Source organism: Strix aluco, chromosome 18 (assembly GCF_031877795.1).
Source record: "Strix aluco isolate bStrAlu1 chromosome 18, bStrAlu1.hap1, whole genome shotgun sequence".
Lineage (NCBI taxonomy): Eukaryota > Metazoa > Chordata > Aves > Strigiformes > Strigidae > Strix > Strix aluco.
In genome coordinates this window covers 12,885,347-12,906,012 of record NC_133948.1, presented here as the reverse complement: position 1 = coordinate 12,906,012, position 20,666 = coordinate 12,885,347, and the positions used below count along the sequence as shown (strand labels likewise).

General features: G+C 38.6%; 1 protein-coding gene across 1 annotated transcript in view; it reads left to right on the top strand.

Annotated features, from left to right (window-relative positions):
• The window catches only part of CCDC60 (coiled-coil domain containing 60), a 64,293-nt gene extending 44,598 nt beyond the window's left edge, over positions 1–19,695 (top strand). Inside the window, exons 5-14 of the mRNA XM_074843933.1 lie at positions 2,248–2,367; positions 3,305–3,409; positions 5,094–5,184; positions 7,018–7,246; positions 11,941–12,031; positions 12,635–12,727; positions 13,165–13,293; positions 14,658–14,789; positions 17,392–17,581; positions 19,047–19,695. Coding sequence (XP_074700034.1) covers positions 2,248–2,367; positions 3,305–3,409; positions 5,094–5,184; positions 7,018–7,246; positions 11,941–12,031; positions 12,635–12,727; positions 13,165–13,293; positions 14,658–14,789; positions 17,392–17,581; positions 19,047–19,145 — 1,279 coding nt within the window. The 3' untranslated portion in view covers positions 19,146–19,695. The remainder of the gene's footprint in view (positions 1–2,247; positions 2,368–3,304; positions 3,410–5,093; positions 5,185–7,017; positions 7,247–11,940; positions 12,032–12,634; positions 12,728–13,164; positions 13,294–14,657; positions 14,790–17,391; positions 17,582–19,046) is intronic.
• Positions 19,696–20,666: the final 971 nt, after the last annotated feature.

The following is a 20,666-nucleotide window of genomic DNA, read 5'->3' as shown; positions in this document are numbered from 1 at the left end:
TGGGATGGGAGTACACAATGAAACACGTGTGAAACAAGAAATGCATGGCTTTGACAGGTGTGCCTTTACTCATTCAAAGTGTCCGATGTGATTTACACACATGCAGGAACTGCCAGCACGAGTTAGTTCCAGTTGTGTGCTGTTATACATGTGCTTGTCTGCAGTGGGAAACAGTTTAAGGGGGGTCAGGGCAGGAGAGCCTAGATACAAAATACAGATTGTAATCTGTTGTGGAGACTTACTTCACTCCTCGCTTTCACAGTGCTGACTTCAAAAAGTAGGAACCTCATGGAACAGGAAAAGCTCTGAAGCAGTGTTAAACTGCTGGGCACAAAGTGTCTTTTTAACAGATGTTGTCTGGCTTCAGTCGTTCACAGCGGGTGAAACGGCATGGTTTTATATGCACAGATTCCAGTGCTGGATGTAGGCCTCTCCCACCTCGCTTCCTCTCTTTCCCTGTAAGACAACAGCAAGTATTAAACCTCTACTGGGACTTTTTTACTGTTGTTATATAAGTTGTAGCATTTAATTGTATTATCAACTGTTTTAAATGTATCAGGACTCTAAACTGGGTAACAGCTTCTTATCATAAGAGTAGGCAAAGTAGAAGTAAATTTTAGTTATTCCTCATTAGCAGGAATATGGACTCTGTCGAACATGTCAATGTGTGTACCGTGGTCCCACTGTCTATTCTGGCATTCTGTTGTTCGTTAGGGCTACAGAGAAGAGAAAATTGAAAGTGTGATTTGAGGAAGCATGAGACAGATGTATTGTTGTGAACAACAAAGTCTGTGGAATTCATGCCTGATCATCTCTAAGTACAAATTTGGAGTTTCAATTTATCTAAGATTATCTGAATGAAGAAGACCACTTCTTGAGGTTTTGTGTAAGAAATTTCTTTTGGGACAGCAGGAACACCTGCCACCTTATTTCTTTGTTAAATATCTCCTTTGTTAGATAAAACAATATGTAAGCTTATTCATTTCTTAATTAACTGAAGAAAATAGACATGTTGATCTCTGCGTAAATATAGTGCTGAGATGGCAGCGTTGTATGTACCATTTATAGTTGCTGCTTTGCTTTAGAAAATTTGTATCAATGGAATGTTTGGGGCACACTCCTCAACTCTTGGTCCAACAATTTGCTAGTTCATAGTAGGCAACAGTAAGCTGGCATCCCCAAACTGCTTCAGATCTGGAAGGGAAATGTTAATCCAGAATCATTCATTCATTCATCTAGGAAGTCTCTGCTAAAGAAATCTGCATATAGCTTTAAGACTCACACACCACTCAGACCTCAGTTAACCTCTCAGGTATTTTTTATGGCCAGTACCATTTCAGTTTTATACTAATTTATGAGCCAGTAGTTCATGTTCATGTTATATTTTCTGTGTGGACCTCCTATCTTCTGTGTATTATCGATATATGAAGGCTACAATATCTGACTGTTCTCATTAAGCTTGAATCTCCATTGTCTAACACCAGGTGCAGGTAGTTATTTACATTTGGGAAAAACAGCTGTAAACTCTTCCTTTTCTTGCTTGGTAGCATTTTATAAATGCTTTGCACAGGTGTAAATGGCCAGACAGGCTTGTGACAGTGAAGAAAACAGTGCCCACAGCCTATAAAGAGCTCAGTTTTCTGTTAACGCTGGTTTGGCCGGTACTCCAGATGCTTTTTCATTGGGGTGAATCTTTTCAACTTAATCTTTATTGTTTTCTGTGCACACAATATGTTAACCCAGGAAAAATTGAACAGAATTTTACAGGCACATCTTGAAACTTTGGCCTCGTGTATATAATCCCACTGATGCCATTGGCATGATACCAACAGAAAACAAGTGTAATGGAATGTAAGCAGTACCTCAGCATCTTTTCTTAAACAAATCAGTCATGGGTTTTTGCCTGCTCCCAGATTTGATTTCACATAAATGCTTAATTGCTAATAATAAGTAGTTGTATAAATATGTAAATACAAATAATACTATAATTATAAATTATAAAGTACTGTAAACATATTAGACATAATAATTATATATCCTGGTAAACATAAATATCAGGTTTATAATATTAATAAATGATAATAAATGCAGTAATTAACAATTTAGAAATACACCTACGTGGGGTTTTTTTTAATGAGAGGAGGAGAAAAGGGAGTGTGGTGATGTGAACACAATAAACAGTTTTATTGGCAATTTCTTCATTTCACATACTCCTTTTTTAACTTCAGTATTTGTTCTTTCCCACAGTTATTCTCTAACAGAAGACAACCACCTGAGGAAATCAGGGAAGAAAAAAAAGATGACCTTACGGTCTTTCACTCCAGTTTATACCAGTGTCTTGATTCCAAGCCCCTCTGGAGCAAAAAGGTATATTTGAAGGCAGATTTGTCCTGTCCTCATTGGTAGAACATAAGCTAAATTCACAGCAACACAGACCCATAGCACATACATTTTTACCAGTTGAACAGCAGCTCTAGTAGTGTACTGAGAATTTCAGGAGTTTAAGGTGAAATAGTCTGTCTTTACTAACAGCAACCATTCAATTCTAACTTGAAATGATTGAACCCTAATGGGTTACTGAAAAGTTTGCATGTGCATATGTACACAAAGGCACATCATTTGCCTTGCTGCTCTTGACTCGGCACTAAGTTGCGTAAAATTTTGCTTATGTGGTATAGCTTTCAAGATTATGCTCATTTTCAGGAAAGGCTATCAAAATTAGAATTTTCCTAGTTAAAAAAAATAGGTCTACGAAAGAGAGACAGAGAAGACAGTACGTGTACTGTGTACACATCTATATATTTTGTATTAGTCACTAATACTCACTATCTGTTCTGTTCTATGTTCATTAACCCAGTTGCTCACCAGAAGAGTCTTCATTTACATTTGCATGTGGAAGAAGCTAAAATGCCAAAGATAATCTTAGTTCAGAAGAAGATGGGTCCAACATTTTAAACTCGCACACTGCTTTTTCAAAAATGCGAAACTTAAAAGCTACTGTAGAATCCAAAAACCATAAGCATCCCTACCGTAAAGGGATAAATGCTGGAGTCCTCATAGGTATGAAAGCACTGAGCACATCACCAAAATAAGTCCCTTGGAAATTTCATATTCAAAAATATGCTTTCAGGATTCAGAGTTATGCATCAACATTGCAAAAACCTTGAGAGGTGTCTAGGATTCACTGGGACAATGAAAACAATCTGCTACGGAAATGCTTAGATGTATCTATTTCAGCCAACATGATGCCAGTCTGACTGTTTCCTGACTTTATAGTATACACATTTGTTTCTCTTCTTTGCAGTGAACATCTTTTCCGACAACTGTGTGCCATACACTGGCTTTTGGAAGCTTTGACTCTTGAATCCAACAGTTCGATGCATTCCATATTAACCTGCTGGAATCCAAGGTATGTCTGCAACGCATGACAGTAGATGGGATGAGGAGTTTGGGATCTTTTGTCCTTTATATGTGACTGTTCCTCTTCTTTCAAGTAATAACTATTTGAGTGAAATGTTGTTAATTCTGTGCCATGCAACATAAACAAATTTTGCATCCACTTTGTCCCCATGCAGTCAGCGGGGAGTTGTACAGTCAAATCAGTAGCACAGCATGGTTCTCTTATTGCAAGTTGAAAGGAGAAAATACCAAGCTATCCCAGCCAAATTTAGTTGTGTTTTCTTTCCTTTTTCTCTTTTGGCTAATAATTATGCAAATTAAATCCATGTAGTAATAGACGTATGTATATTCCCATAGCCTTCCCTTGCAGGGTTATCCCAGTCAACTCAACAGGAATTCCATATACATTATAATTACAGAACAAAGCCAGCTATTAAATGATATTTAGTGGCTGGTTTTATTCTATCAATTATGTATGACAGTGACGGGTATTTGTAAAAGATGCATTGCTTCTGCACTTTTATACTGTTAAAAGTAAATATTAATTTAAGTTCCCAACATTTTTAGTTAATGTAATCATGTTGACATAACATATATTTACGTTATTCGTGAGTGTTTGGTAAAACAGTGAACAGTTTATGCTGTGATTTGCAGTGCAGAGCTCTTCAAAGCTGTTCTGTTTTCTCTGTATATTCTCTGTCAAGACAAATTGTGCCTATGTATAACAGAGGTGGCAGAGTAGCATTATATAGAATTAAACTGATAAATTGGAGGAGATAAATCAGTCCAGTATGTATTGTGGATGGGTTTTTCACCCCTTTACATATGAGGACAAACCAATAGATTGGGATAAAAGAAACAGTTTGTCAGCAAGTCTCACGGATACAGGCTGACAGCAGAGTATAAATGCATAAAGCTCTGGATTAATTTCCAGGTTCTGAAGTAGTGCAATCTCTTGTTGTATACTCCTTTCTGCTCACTGTTGCTGTCTCTAACCACCACTCCTCTCCCTCAGTGTCTTTGGAACTGATGTGCATACACACATTCTTCATTACACAGTAACCATGGAAAAATTAGGCTTATCTTTAGATGATATAGTCTCTGCACAAAAAGAGATTTTTTTTTTTCAGTGTGGTTAAGGAAAGCAACCTTAGAACACTAATCTGCTTTGTAAAACCTTTGATTAGATGGGGACTGAATGATAAATGAGACTACCCTCAGCAGTGACCTGTTACACCACAGCTGCAAGGACTGCAGCTTCCACACTTACCTTTGTCAACATGATGCAACATTTAAACTTTTGGACTAGTACAGGTCCTTACTCAGCCAACAGCACTGAAAAATCAAACTCATATGAACCTGCTTGTCATTTCTATCCATAAAATCTTGCTATACTGGACAAAATTCTTCAGTACTTGCACAGAGGAAGTTGAGAGCATAATCTGGCCCAGTACACGCATCATAGTTTGTAGAATGACTGTGCTTTCTTCAGGTGGTTCTTCACTTGTGACTATAACTTAATCATGGCTTATACACCTTGCACTGTCTTTCCCTTTCCATTTCTTATAAGCAAAGATATACATCATAGTAGCAGTCAGCCACCATTTACACTCCATTTATTGCATTTCTTAAAAGAACTTATAATAAAAGCAAGACTCTCAAAATAGAAAACTAATTAAATTGTTTTCACTTAGGGACCCTGGTGGTTGTAAAAAAACAGTAAAAGAAATCGAGGAGGAAAAGTTAGCAACACACATGTGGGAGCTGTTTATTACAAACACAAAGGTAACTTTCTTCCGTAGGACCCAATCACAACTTTTCAAGCATTTGTTTTGTTGCTTAGTTGAACTCTGTGAAACCATGTTTTATGCTCTGTGACTGCAGAGTACTTGTGTGTCTAGGCTTTGAAGTAAAACAATTTGATACTAGGTAATAGGAAGAGCAGTATGTAGCTGATTGAAACCGTAGCTTGGTCTTAGTGATAAGTACTAGTGTGGGAAGAATTCAATATTCAGCTAAAACATAACTAGCCTCTTGTTTGCATTTGCCCCTTTTTTATGACCCAGAGTCCTGTAGCAGTACTTGTTCACACAAATAGGTCTTTTTCAGTCACATGGAGATTTTGGACTGGTAGCCTGGAGGCCTTATTCTAGTAAGTTCTAGTCATTATTTGTTTGGTTGCCTTTTTACACAAAATTTAAAGATAAATTTGGAAACAAATGCCAACTGTTGAGGCCTTTAAAGAAATCAGATACACTTGCCACATTCAAAGCAAAGCCAAAGAAAGGAGAAAACAAGCCATTTGGATGAAAGTCTTTTAGAAGAAAAATAAAGTTAATACCTGAGAGGAAATTAAACATTATAAAATTATCTTTAACACTTGGTAACTGTTTTACTATCTTTCTGAAACCACAGAGAAACTTTTCTTTTTGAAACTGCTGAAGCGACTGGAGGAAAATGAAGGGGGAATGAGTGATGCTTAGGAGTACAACCAGGAGAACTCAATAAAGAACCAGTGGGTTTCTCGCTCTGTAACACATCTTATATTTTGATCTTCAGCAGTTTGCTTAAGCTTTTAGTTCCTTGCTTTGCCCCCTATAAGGCTAAATTAAACAAATTCTGTAAACTGCTTTTAGAACCCCAGGTGAGGCACTCTTAGAAATATGAGTTGTTGTTACATGCAGGCTATTTGCTCTTGTTATTTCATATACTGCAGCTCATACCCTCATGACATAATAATTAAAGTGATTCAATAGAAGATTATGATTTCTGTTGGGGAATAAGCAGTAAAAGTTGTGAAACTTTTAAAAGGCAAAGATTGTGTTTTTATGCAAATATTCTTCCTGCTGTTAGCAAACAGAGGGAAAGTTAGCAAGTCACATAACAGAGTTGTTTCTAAATATGAGGCGTTCTGTTTTTTCCATACAGTTTTACCAGTTCTCTAAAATTAGGTCCAAATGAACGTGAGCAGAAGAAACCAAAGTGCGTGTCAGTCTTGATGTGTCTTTTAGCATTTACATTGCTGAGGCTTTTATTTTTTTCCTCCCTGAATTAATGACAATTTCCTTTGTCATTTACACTAATATTACTTGAAGACTGCTTTTTATATTTGACATGAAACTTCTAGTGGAAATATTGGGTTCCTTCAGGGGCACTTGCTAAATAATACATATTGGTCTGATTATCAAACCTGCAGAATTCAGTCTGCTTTCAGACTCAGTTTTACATTCCTGACACAGGAAATTCATTTGCCAAGTTACTGGGTGGTGGGAGGAGACCCGAACATTTATCAAACCACTTTGACCTATTCTTCCCTGTACATGAGAAGGTTGCTCTATTAGCAGCCCTCTCTACAGCTTCGGTGGTACTTGTTTACAAGTTACCTTAATCTGTTGGCATTAATGCTATAGCAGAGGAGTATTGAAGAAAGATAACAAAATGGAGGAGGTCCTACCCAAGAAATCAATAGCTTGTTTGAAGTCACTGGAGAAAAATCTGTGAGGTTACAGGAGGACCAGAAGGATCTAATATTGGAATTAGTTACAGAAATATGATTCTTTGTTGTCAAATCACTATAGAAAACCCCTCCATTCTATTCGTTTTTTCTTCTGTGTACAGAAATGGGCTTGGAAAGCACGATACAATCCACTTAGCAGGAAGATAAACAAGATATCTACTCCACATATCTCTCAGCTTAGCAGTCAGTCATCTCCCCGTGGTCAAACCCCTCGTGGCAGTGAAACTTCCACTGTGCTTTGCTCTGAAGACAACATCAAGGTTAATGTCGCTTCATCTGATGTTATGAGTGAGTCAGCACAAGCTAAAGAACAACCACCTCTTTTCCCATGTAAGTCACTTTTCTTGACTGCCAGTATCAAATGGATTTGTGTTCGGTGTTACTAGGGAGAACCTACGTCAAAGACACTGCAAGACGTACCAGTGTATTTCTCTTCAGGCATATGGAACTTTGTACAAGTCTCTCTGTGCCCTCCCTATTAGCAAATTGGTTTAAAGACAGTATAATCCCTTGTGACTATTAAGTAAAGAGTTTTAATTAATATTCAGTTACAGTAGTTGTATAATTAGACTGTCATCCACATCTATAAGGTCCAACAGGCAGCGAAGACGGTGAAACTGTTCTCTGCCATAACCAACTGATCCACTGAATATGTATCTGTCTAATTTAGGGGGTTCTGTTTAACTTAGGAGTTTCTTATCTGTATTCCTCCTACTCATCCATCAGTGATTACCTGTGCTTGATAGACCTGACAGAATAGTTTATCTGTTAGCCTGCAATGCATTTCAGTACAAAGCTAGGTAATCTTAAGTCTTTTCCCTTCCTTCTAAGTAAAGCTGGACCAGAAAAGCATGCTAGCATTTAGTACTGATAATCACCTTTCAACTGATATTTATATCACCATTATTAGGCTGACATCATGCCCTGCTAGACTCTTAAATTACCACTCAGGAAAGAGCTCTTGGAGTCATTTGGGATACTTCTGTGACTGTTCAGTAGCTCTCAAAAAGGCAAGAAGAACCCTAAGAATGAAGTGGAAGACAAAGCAGAAAACACGTTGTGCAAAAATACAGATGTCTTGTGTGTGCTGCTTCAGTTCAGTTCCGTTCCTTCCAATTCAGACAGGCTGGTATCAGAAGTAGTAAAGTTTGATGGCAAAAAAGTGGTGAGATATGTTAAAGACACAGAAGAGCTTCCAGATGAGAACCAATTAAATAGACTAGAACTCTTCAGCACAGAAAAGAAACAGCTGAATACAAGGTTATGACGGATCTCTGTAACATCATGAAGTGCATGGAAAGAAGTGATTAGAGAGTGGTTATTCACAAGTTCCCTTGACACCAGATTTATGGCACACCAAATGAAATTATTTGACAGAAAATTAAAAGCAATGGGAAGTGTTTTCATGCAATGCATGATTAAACTCAGGAATTCTTTGCTACAATATATTGCTGGAAGTATGTTCAAGTCCAGAAGCAATTTAAATGAATAGAAGAAAAAACAATTAATTGCTCTTAAATGTAAAAGAATGTACACATTCTCTGGGTCAGACAGACAGAAGCTGGATGGATATGTTGGGTAGCATATCATATGCTACCTGCCCAGCTGCTGCTGCCTGTGGCGCTGAGCACAGAGGAATGGCCTTCCTGTGACATGAATGGGAGTAGTGGAGACTTCAAAGCTATAATTGCAAGCAGTTTGTTTACAGATGTAGGTGAACAATTGGTTTGTGCCTGCGATGAGATTTGAAAATAACACTGAGAGCTGTAACAGCTGGGGAGCCTCCGTTTTCTGTGGGACATAAGGAATTATCTTGTAGTATGTGTGAGGTATGGGAAGGATGCTCAGTGTACCCTTTGGAGCAACAGCTATCACATGATTGCCCATGACTTCAGGGGACTGGCCTGAGTTTACCAGTCTGGTCCTCTCAAGGATTATGTTCCTAGCTCTAAAAAATATGGGAAGTTAGCTTCTGCAGGGCAGCTCTGTAGCAAAGGTTGAATTCTGTAATGAATTGGGAAGCTGCTAGAATCATGTTTAATCCAGGATTCCGATTATAGGATGCTTCAAGGACAAATCAGAAATGCATTACAAGTACAGCTGCCCTGTAGCCTTATACCCCAAATTCACAAAGCTTCATGTAACTCATACAGACATGATTTTGAGAGCACACACAACCCTAACACACACACATCCATATATATATATTTCAAAAGTGGGAAGGAGGTCCTGTAATAGGCAGCTAATTAGCAGATATAGGTGAGTGTGAATTTTACAGAAAGATTTCTTTTAAGGAAAGAATTCATAATTCAATATAAAGCCTTTTGTCGAACTGTAATTTAAATGCTGTTGTTTGGGGACTGCTGCTGTAGAATGTCTGCTTATACAAATTTGATTTTTCAGTGCTGTTGGCTGAGTGAGGACCTGTACTAGTCCAAAAGTTTAAATGTTACATCATGTTGACAAAGGTAAATGTGGAAACTGCAGTCCTTGCAGCTGCGGTGTAACAATGGGTCACTGCTGAGGTAGTCTCATTTATCATTCAGTCCTCACCTAATCAGTCAAAGGTTTTACAAAGCAGATTAGTGTTCTAAGGTTGCTTCCTTCATCACATTTTTAAAAAATCTCTTTTTGTGCAGACAGAGACTATGGGATCTAAATGTACTAAATGTAAACCTAATTTTTCATGGTTATTGTGTAATGAAGAATGTGTGTATGCAGATCAGTTCAAATTACATAGATTTTCTTCACGCTGTGAAGTAAAATGTGAGACCTGTATCTGAGAGATTAAACACTAACTGGATTTTATCTCCAAAGCTTTCTGGCCAGCAGTTCAGCTTTTAATTCAGTCAAACACATAATTTTAAAAGAAGAGGTATAAATATTTCTGCAAAGAGTCTTCATTATAAAATTTACACCTGAATTTGGGGCTTTTCTTTGGGATTGATCATTGTCTTTTCAATTGATTTACCTGCAAAACAGGTGAATATTAGTACCCCATTTCACAGATGATTTACTAAGGTATAGAAATCAAGGTCAGGTGAAATCACTACATTCTTCTTTGCTGTTTTTCTCTTTTCTAATTAATGTCTGACTCGTTCACTGCTGTGGAGGTTAATATTTCAAAAATATTATGAATATGGACAAGCTTGAGTGTTTGTTTTCCCAGTTTCTCCAGATGGAGAATTGGAACGGGTTCTAATGCTACAAAATGGAGGGCAGAGAGGTGCCCTCTGTTTCTGTTGATCAGCCAAAAAGAGGAGCTCTATCTTTGTGGTACTAACCCCGGTTTGCTTCCTGTCATCTCCCTCCCAAATCTGCCAACAGGGCTGGCTTTAGACAACTCAACTGATCTTGGAGAAAACATCAAATGCAGCCACTGCTTAGTATAGCCCTCTTCCCCCAAAGCACCGTTATGTGCAGAGTAGATGGGTTTCAGATATTCAGCTACTCAATCTGTCCAGATGGTAAACATAAATAGAAAAGGTCTGTGTTCTTCTAAAAAAGGTTCTGATGCTGCATGCAAAGAGCAGATGAGATTTGAGTGCATCCTTAGTTCTAGCAGAGGCTCCCTGCCCGTATTGATGTCAGGTTCCAGACCCTGTGGGGGTCAGCATTTGTATTCAAACTGCTCCTCAGCTCTAGAGCTCTAGAAGGTTCAGTGTCGTAGCCAGCATCTTACAGGCTTATGCTCTGAGACTAGTAAGGGGCACAGTGGAGCCATCATTAGAACCAGTCAGTGCTAGAACTTGGGAGTTTCCAACAGGGACCTTGGCACTCTTGAAACTCACCTGGCCACAGCTATTAGAGGATCTTCATTATAAGTACGGTTCTTAAAATTTTAGCCCATTAGCTGATGCCCAGCAACTTGTTCCATCCAAGTCTTACATTTATAAATTCACGGTATAATATTCAAATCTGTACTTTTAACAAGTAGAAATAGTTTGTGCTGCTATTTAACACAGTCAACATTCAGCAGTCATCTTCTATTATACTGTATGTGATGCTTCCCAAAAAAGTAGGAAAAGGAGCTTCTGAATTTGGATATTACAACTTCAAGGTGTTGAGTGCTCAGTAAAATGTCAATTATTACCATGTAGGACATATTGAGCACCTCAGAGGATAACTTACAATTTGACAGCTAACACTGGGATTTTTAATAACAAGTGTGACAGTTGTTTTACTGCATGAGTGATTGGAGGGAATAACACAGAGAAGATGGCCGTCTCGGTGTCTCTCTAGGGGTCTGGCATCAAAGCAGGAATGAAACAGCAGTGGGAATGAAAACAAAGATGTGAATTTGAAGGAAAACAGTGAGATAAATTGGCTTTCTAGGTATTCAGGGGAGAGGAGAACATAAGCATTCACATTACAGTGGAAGGCAGAGAAAGTAAAGAGTGTTATTAGTGAGAGAGATCTGGATAATCGTGAAACTATAGCCAATGAAGGGCTACTTGAGGACACATCTTAAGTTTTAGTGGATGCTGATAAGGAGACAGAGAGAGGTAATTAGATACCTGTTCATGTTAAATGTATTAAATTCCGCATGACATTTAAAAGGAGAATGGCAAAGTGATACAGTAGACTTAGAAATTCAGAAGACTTGACAGTTATGCCAGTAGAATGCTAACAACACAGTACAGGAACTGAAAATAGACTTTCTGCATAGATTGTTCAAATCTACCTGTTTTTCTAATACACTACTCTTATAAGCATCTAATGTAAAAATATTTAGTATCTCCTACTTGATCTGTTGGGTTTTTTTACAGCTGAAAGAACAAAGCTTATGTTTTCAAAAGTGATTTCAAAAGTAATTAATGAATTGGGTGCATTTGTATTTGGGTATCTTGAAACTTCTTAAACCAGCTGCTTTTTTTCAGAAGAAACTTCAATTTTTTTGAAATACTAAGTATCAGGTTTCTTTAGGATGTCTCATTCAGGCCAGCATATATGGCATCCTCTCTGCAAGGAAGAGAGGAATGCACTATTGAGTTCGCATGTTTTTACAGAAGTTTTTTTATCAGCCCTACAGAAAGTCACCCGGATAACACATGAAGAGGTGTCAAAAGATGTCCATAAACAAGAGGATATGGTTAAGAAGATTGGATTGCAGTGGTACGTTGCCTGATGGTTTCTGAATGACTAGGAGAAGCAACTCCTTGGGACAGAGCTTATGCCTTTTTTTTTTTTTCCCCCCTGACCAACTAAATCCAGCATTCAGTAAATTCAGATGATGTTTACATTTTTTGGTGTGGGTGGCAGAATAGCCCATTTTACTGCTGTACAAGCAGTATGTATTCTCTGGAAAATACCCTGTGGGTCTTGCTTTTGCAAACAGAATAGATCTTATGCTCCAGCAGCTTTGTAGAAAAAGCGATGTTCTATCTTACTCCTGTAGAATTGTTTCTGGTTCTACCATTGCGTTTTTCAGTAGTCTCTCTACAACATTTCCAGCTAAGCTTATGTTAGGTGTGTTCCCTCATTACTCAGTTCAGTGGTGGTTTCCACAGCTGTGAGCTCAACATGAAAAACCATTCTTACAATTAGACTTTGCTGGAGCATTTTTTCGCCTTGAGTTGAGGTCAAGAGAAATAAAATTTGTACCCAGATAGCTCCAGCAAGTCTGTAATACTAAGAATGTTTTATCAGCACCTTTAGAATTTTTCATATTCTGAAGAAAGCATTCTGTACGCTATTTTAAACCTTGTCATGTCTTAGTTTGTTGCCAGTGGCTCAGAAGAACTACAGAGTAAACATGCCATTCGTTAAGGACCAAGAGAGTATACTACCAAGGAAGCAGAGGCCCAGAAGGTGGGGGTAAGGGTACAAATCTGGTTTTGAAGCACCATTATACACTGTATAAACTCAGCTCTGTGTGAAAAGAATTTGGCATGCAAATGTCAGGGAGCATTTTATTACATGAGACCAGAGCAGGCCAGTGAAACCTTGCAGCACATGTAGTACATTTCAGTGCAATGCAAAGGCACTTTCCTGGAAGGATGTGACTGTAAAGATGGTAAAAATCCAAATTTAATATTCTTTACAATTTTTTGTATTAATCAAATTCTTTCATAAATTTGATGGATTTAAAAAAAAAAAGTAAATTATATTAAATTTGGATTGTTACTGAGAACAAGGAGATCTCAGAATTTATGTGGGCTCACATCGCTGTATGTTCTGAGCAACACAGGTGCTTACCACCAATGGTTGCCACAGGGTGTTAATTCCCGTTTTTTGTGTTGTTTTAGTTGCTGCTGCCATATCAGCTCTTTCATTAAAAGCAAATCTAACTTGTGTGCCGATATGAGACAAAAGTTCACAGCAGTACGTGAAGAAGCAGCTTGTTGTTTACATGATACCCTAGTGAGCCTTGAGAGGTAGGAAGAGACTGTTTTCTGTATACTCTTAAAACACTACACACCTTGCTTCTGACCAGATTTAGCACTTGTCTTCAGGCCTTTTAAAGATGCATTTGTATGGATTGACATTAAAATAAGAATACAGGGATGATGATAGAAAGTTTTATGACTGTCTGTGTACAAAAAATGTATTACAGGTTAAATATTTACAGCAGTGTTTTGGGGTATTTCTGAATGACTTTTCTGGAAATGCTTTTGCTGAAAACATTGGATATATTTACCTTGGACATCCTAGTCCTTTTCACCCAAAGACAGAAGAATAGATTCAGTCTACATACAATCTGTAGGGCTGTCTTGTGTTTTCAGTTCAGAGATCACTGTATTGTTCTTCAGCATTACTTTGACTCTTCTCAGTGTCCTCTCTCAAGGCCTCTTCCCAGATTAGTGACATTTCTACCTTGTTGACCAGCTGAGGCCTGTCATCCTTTTCCTTTCACCCAGAAAGCATTCATCTGGGATTGTGCAAATTCTTTTGTCTCAGTAAGCATCAAACCCAAGATCCTTTTCTACATTGCTGTTCTGAAGGCTGTTATAGGTACAGTTTGCTTTTCCCCCTCACTTCCTACTTCTTTCCATTCTTCTGTTCCATTTCATACTTACATTTTTTTTTTTTTGTCTCTAAGGATCTGGGTCCTTGTTTTCTTCCCTGAGTAGCTGCTGTGACTGCATAAGGAACTAATCATTCCAGCATCCTACAGTATGGAAGGACAAGTCAGATGGAAACTTATTATTTGCAGCTATTTTACCATTCTCCATACAGCCACACAAGTATATTCTGTTTGATCAGCATTTGGAGATCAAACCTCAATTTGGCAGGATACAGTATAAGTAATTTATTGGGAAGAAAAACAGTTGTTTATTTTTGCTAAAACATAGTAGTACTTTTTGTAGGAATGCATACATGAGTCCAATCTCTGGGTCAAAATTCGAGCTCAGGTCACTTTATATTTCACATCTCTTCTGTTGTATTTTAAGTAATATTTTACCCTAAATCACTGTACAGTATTCTTTGGTTTTAAGCAGTGGATACCTGATAGAAAGTGGAGGTTGAATTTTAGTTTAAATGTTTTGATTCTGAAGTTTGTTTCTTACCTCCAGCCTAGAGTTAATATAAAACATAAACACTTTTTAATGTTTATAGAAATATTAATGTATACAGAACACTGCAAAAGCAAAAATTGTTATTAGTGTCCACAGACTGAACACAGAATGTGTTCTTCTCATTCATTGTTTTCTGCCATCCTTAGTACCTTCCCAGTTAACTATGCAGAAGTATGTTAATGTTTAAAACACAGCTTTAACTTTTAAGAGTTTTTTTGTAGGAGGCAGGAAGAGCGATGTTATCACAAATATGAGGCTTTGAAACAATTGAAGTATTTCAGAAGAGACATGGAAAGAATAAGATGGCTGAGCATGAGAGCCGAAAGAGAACATGATGAAGGTGGACTAAAGTGGTAAGGAGGCACAGAAATCCTCAGTTCAAATGATGTGGCCAGGGTCCCAGAGTTCTGTCTTCAGTACAAAAAGCTTTTTTTCTTTTCCTTTTTTCTCCCCAAAGCCAAGAATCACTAGAAACCATTGAATCAGTTGCTGCAAATGCAGGCTTTTCAAACTGGTAGCAACAAAAATACAGATATGATCTCTAGGAGCAGATCTCAGCCTGCTCAGCAAATAGGTTAATTGGAAACGGTAAGAAAGGGGATAGAGAAGAGTTCCTTTCCAGTGATGCTGGGCAAAAAGCACTCAGTCCTTGCATGCGCATACCCTTCCCAGTGTGCAGCTTTATAGGAGACTTATTCCACCAGGAAGTGTGTAAAACACACTGTACCCTACAGATGGGAGAGATTGCATAAATGTACACAGGTTAGATTCACAACTTCTTACTGAACTGAACATTCACAGTGCTAAAACTGATGGCAAAGGAGACTTTGACTCTACCTGTCCATCCATGTTAAGAAAAATATTTCCCTGCTAGTGTTTGAACTGCACATGGATGATACTGCAACACTTACAAGAGCGAGTAATCACCTAAATGCTTCCCAGTACAGCAAATCTGCAGATTACTAGTGGTTTATGTTTGAAAGGATATTAGCTGTATCCAGTGATCAACTTCCAGATACACACTAGGAATAGCCTACCAGAATACCGCAGCAAGCTCACAGCATGTCCCCTACTGCCCCGTCCATGAGAACTCCTTGGATTTGGGATTACAGAGTATGCAAACTTGCATGGAATGTTGGTTAGTTTTTTTCAACCTGCCTTCTTTTGCTCTCTGTTAGTAAGCCTTCTCTCCTTCATAATTTGAGATAACGAAAAGTCCATTTCTAATCTCAGGTCCAAAATGCAGGTGGCCTAGGACACATCAGGAACACATCAGTCATGCATTAATGAATAAACCTAGTCTCGGCCTATCTATCAGAACTCTGGTTTTAGCTTTCAAACATATATGCTCCAGCTGTCCCCCAAATTTAAGATCTGGCATGTAAATAGGCCCTAAAACTGGAGTGGATGTGGTTTTGCTTTTATACTTTTAAATCCCTCTAGAAGCCTTAATTTGGACAAAGCTTCATGAGTATAAAGGAGACTATATTATAATGTGGCTTTTTACTTTTCCTCCAGTGCAAGAATAGTACTTCAAGTCCACTGTTCCTTCATATGAAAATCGTGCTTCCACAGTGAGGAGGCTGTCTTGCTTTGACTATGCCAGCATAGTTAGACAAGTACAGCTTTCTATGCCAGGCCTGTTCTGCAAGTGCTATCCATGAGGGATATGAAGAGGGAAATCTCTGACAAGGCTGGTCAACCCCCTTGTGGAGACACAAGTCATGACAGAGAAATTGCTTTCACCATACCACTTGTTTCATTACAATAGGGCTGTTTTTTCCCATACTCTTGCAAACACTGCCTTGCCAAGAAAGCTGAGTCACAGTAGGAACACTTTACTAGTATATGCTGTCAGTCGAGTTGTCTTATCTCTTTCATGAAGTGAGAAAACCCAAAAATAATATAAAATATGAACAGTGCAATGTAAGTACACTAAACATAGCTTCGTTTCTGAAATAAAGTATCGTAATGCATGGATGGGTTATAAAAGGCCTGTGTGTGACACGATTATGGTAACCTGGGTAATCTAGTCAGTGATAATAAGGAGTTGGCCATGCCCATACCAGCAGTGTACTACTGAGTGTAGAACTGGCCCTAGTGAAGATGAGAACCTACATCTTTCCCTTTTTACTGGTTTAAGGAGGAAATTCCTCACCCCTTTCCTGCTGTTCCAGTAACATGCATCCTAAACTGGAGGGAGGCAGCTCTTCCTGCTGATGTGTTGCCTCAGCCCTTTGCAATGAAAGCCACAGCACACCCCAGTCATGCATGGTATAGAAAGGTTTGGAACATCAGTCTTCAGGACTGCCAAAGCAACACTGCAGAACTTATACGGAACATTAGGAAAAAAAAAATGCAGTCTTTTCACAATAATTTTATTTTTATTGTAATGTGTAATTCTCCTTCTGAATCTCTGTATTCAGAGTGAAATGGTAAAGACTGCATGTTACAGTGCACTTACATCAGGGAGATTTATGTCAGCACATAGAGAGAGGAGAATGATGATAGCACAGGGAACAGGGATAGTAAAGAGAATCAGAAAGTATATCAGATCAGGCACTGATTGCACTGGAAAATCCGTAGAGCCTTAAACAAAATAAATAGAGAAAAGATGAAGAGGACAAATCTGTAGTAAAATGAAAACATTTGTTAGGATTTTATTATTTCCTTTCACACCCAAGTTTGTCATCCAAAATTTAAATGAACAATGAAGAAGCATCTATTTCAGTGCTCTGCAAAGGGAATTGGTGCACAAGTCCAATAAAGTGAAGCCCTTTCTCATTATTCACTCAGAATTACACTGAGTATTGCATTCCCCAAAGAGCCATTTTTTCTGTGGAAGTTATGGAGGTGGTGAAGTGGCAGAAATGCCAGGCAAACCCAGAGTTATTAATCAGATATGCATTTGTTCCTCTGGCTTCTCTTTTATTGCTGTTCTTCTTTCTGCTAAAGGTTTCCTGTATTGCTTGCCAGACTCCCGGAGTCTGTGAAGAGTGACCATTATGTACAGAAAATCTTAAAGAAACTGGAAAAATATGGCAAGATTCCTGACTTGAAAATTCATCCAGACACCTTTCTTAAGGCTCTGGCTGATCTACAAGTGTGGGAGCTGTGTTCTCCAGAAATTGCTTCAGCTGTGGAGGTGAGATGAGTTTAGTTCTTGATTCTCTGTGTGATGAGGGTGGGGAGAGCAGGCACCTATGGGTGAAATTCATGCAGTGGAAAGTTACCAGATGAAATAATTCAGGATCTCACTAAATGAAGATGCTACCATTCACCTTTTACGAGGCACTTTGAACTCCTCAGAAGAAAGACGTTATGACAAGTATTGGATTATTAATCAGTATAATTTTATTATTATGTCATTGTTGATTTATTTATTGCCACAGTAAAAGTGGCATCTGTCATAAATTGTTAGGACACTTGAAGAGAAACATTAACTTCTTGTGCCCTGAAAAGGCCTGTGATTCCCAGCAGTTACATCCATGAGCTGTTCAAGTAAAGTATTACATCACTGATCCAGGAACTCTGCAGATATCTTTGTTTTGCTTCAGCAACATTGAAAAAAATAAAAAAGAATCTGCTTTTCAAGATCGTAAGTTGGGCTCAGCTCTTGTTCTAGAAGCAATTGGCAGAAGAGGAAGGACACGAGAAAGGGAAGAGAATATACATAGAACGTATACCACTGTGTAGTCTAACCATGTCACTAACTTATAAAAAATGGCAATGGTGCCACCTTGTGTTTTTTGTTCTCATCACAGTTACTTCCCCTAATCTACAAGACCAACAGAAATCTCTGAGAGGCAGCAGGTTACTGTGTGTCTTACATACATCGAGTGTTAATCGTGCCTTACAAAGGCAAAGGTTTTAGCACCCAACGTGTCAAGGTCAAGCTACCTGTATTTTCTTGATGTCTTATAAAAATAGCCATTTTGTCTTGTGCTCTGATTTGCACAGTCACTAACCAGAGAGGCAGCCTTGCCTTGATGTTCAATATGTAAGTCTCTGTTGCTTGCTGGTTTTAGACCTATTTTTTTTCTGTTTCCATTTGGTTACCTTTGCATTTTGATCCCTCACAGTGCAATAGTAATATAGAAAAACATGTGAGCATAGCTGGATCTCCTGTCTATTTATTTGTCTTTCAAAGCACGCAACAAAGGAAGGAGGAGCTCGGTGCTCCTTCTGACTGGAACAGATAAAGGAAACTGTTGCATTTTAGGAGTAGAAGAGCATCATTGAATATGAACTGGCTGATACTGACAGAGATTCCAGATGAAGTTCTCACTTAACTTCGAGTTGTTTTAATGTATGTACTGCAATAGTAGGTAGAAGACAGCTGCAAGTTTAAAACACAAAGGCTTGACTTGGAAGGATACAGGATATAAATTGTAATAAAGACTGTAGAGTTTTCCTTTTAATTCATTTTAGAGTATATCCAGCTGTTCTGCAAGTTGCATTAAAAATGTTTTGGTGATATGAAGCACTATACTAACTGTCTGCAGAAAGCCGTCACATTTGTTCTGTTGTCACAATGGTCAAATTTTCCCACATGTTTTGTCTCTTACACATAAATCAAAAGCTCAGGAAAGAACCTTTTTCTCTTTCAGTTTGTACGTGAAAGTATTGTGCAGATGCCAGAAGAGGATTTCAGCGAGTGGTTTCAGACAAGAGTAGCCCCGCTCAGTGCACAGTCTTCCACCTTTTAATCCAAGGGCCAGATGAGGTGGTTTTCCAGCTACAACTGTCTTCAAGCAGAAAACTACTGCCTGTTGAGATCTGCCCCAAGGACGACTAGGGAAGGAGGTCCCACTGACCACTCTTGCACAACTGTGAAGTTTGTCCCTCTACAGTGCTCCTGTGGCTGTAGTCAGCCATAGAAAATAAAAACTAAATACTATTGGTCCTTCCTGTATGATGTCTTGGACACACCGTCAGATTTCAGTCTCATCCATCCATGCACGATGAAGACTGAGTTTTTCATCACGGGTCATGTCATTTCTTCAGACAGTCCTCTAACAATACCTACAGTATAATAACTCGGTACAGATATACTGATTTCCATATCTAAATAGCATTGTCTCTGCTCTTCATTTTAGCTCTCCTTGATAAAAAATATCCCAAGCATAGAGTAGTTGCAAGGTTTAAGACATTTTTTTTGCATTAATTCTTTTTTGTAGTTCAGATGTTTTATTTTTATTGAGCTTATTCTGTAGTTATTCTGTGATTATGGATTAATTCTTGCTTTATTAAAATCAGTATCGAAAAACCAAGCATCCTTAAATGCATTTCCCAGATTTTCACCTGAAGGTATGTTTTGCCCTGATTACCTTAGCATGTGTTTGCCATTACTCTGCTGGGTAAGACAGTAGAATGACCCCCCTGAACTCATACGTGACCTTTGTGAACCTCTCTGGGCTTAACTGTGTATTTCCTGATGGGTCGCAATTGCTGGGTGATGGAATCAGTGACCCAGTGACCTTCTAAGCTGATGATCTCAATGAGCTGCTACCTGCCTGTCAAAGCTTCCAGAGGACCCACTGGGGAGAAATGCTGCTGTTCTGTCCTGCGCAGTAAGGGGGAACAATGCCATCTTAGGGTCCAGGTGAGTACAGTGACCACCGATGTGCAATATGTTCCTGATTAATGGCCTTATTTTGTCCTTTCCTCATTATCAAGAGATAAATGCTTTTCAAGGAAAAGATCCAAGAACACAGATTACTTTGATTTACAGCCATCAGAGAAAAGTAAGCTTTTAAAGTTCAGTTGTGCTCCCACCTTTCTCATTCTGTATGTGGTGGTGATAAGGTAGCATTTGCACAGGTAGTGAAGCCTTATTTTCCCCTGTCCATGCTTTTCTTTCCCTCCACCTCAAAATCCAGTGGCAAACTTCCCTCCAAAACTCTGTAGAACTGATCTAGTAAATTGGTGGCATTGCTTCTGCCAGATGAGCCGGATGAGGTCTCGTTCTGACCTGTGAGACCTCAACTCCACTGTTTACTGTATGCTCCCATTTCTTCTAACTTCCTTGCAGCCCTCCATGGGTTCTAAGAAACCCAAATTCTGCTGTTCTTTTGGGATCATTTCGCCATGGTTGGAGTCAAGTTTTCGTTGTCAATGCTGTTGTGTTACCCTGTGGCAAACAAAGAAGTCTTAATTTAGCAGCTTGGGAGCTCCTGGTTGAACTGTGGTTACACAAAGTGAAACCTTCATCTTTGTCCTTCCTCACT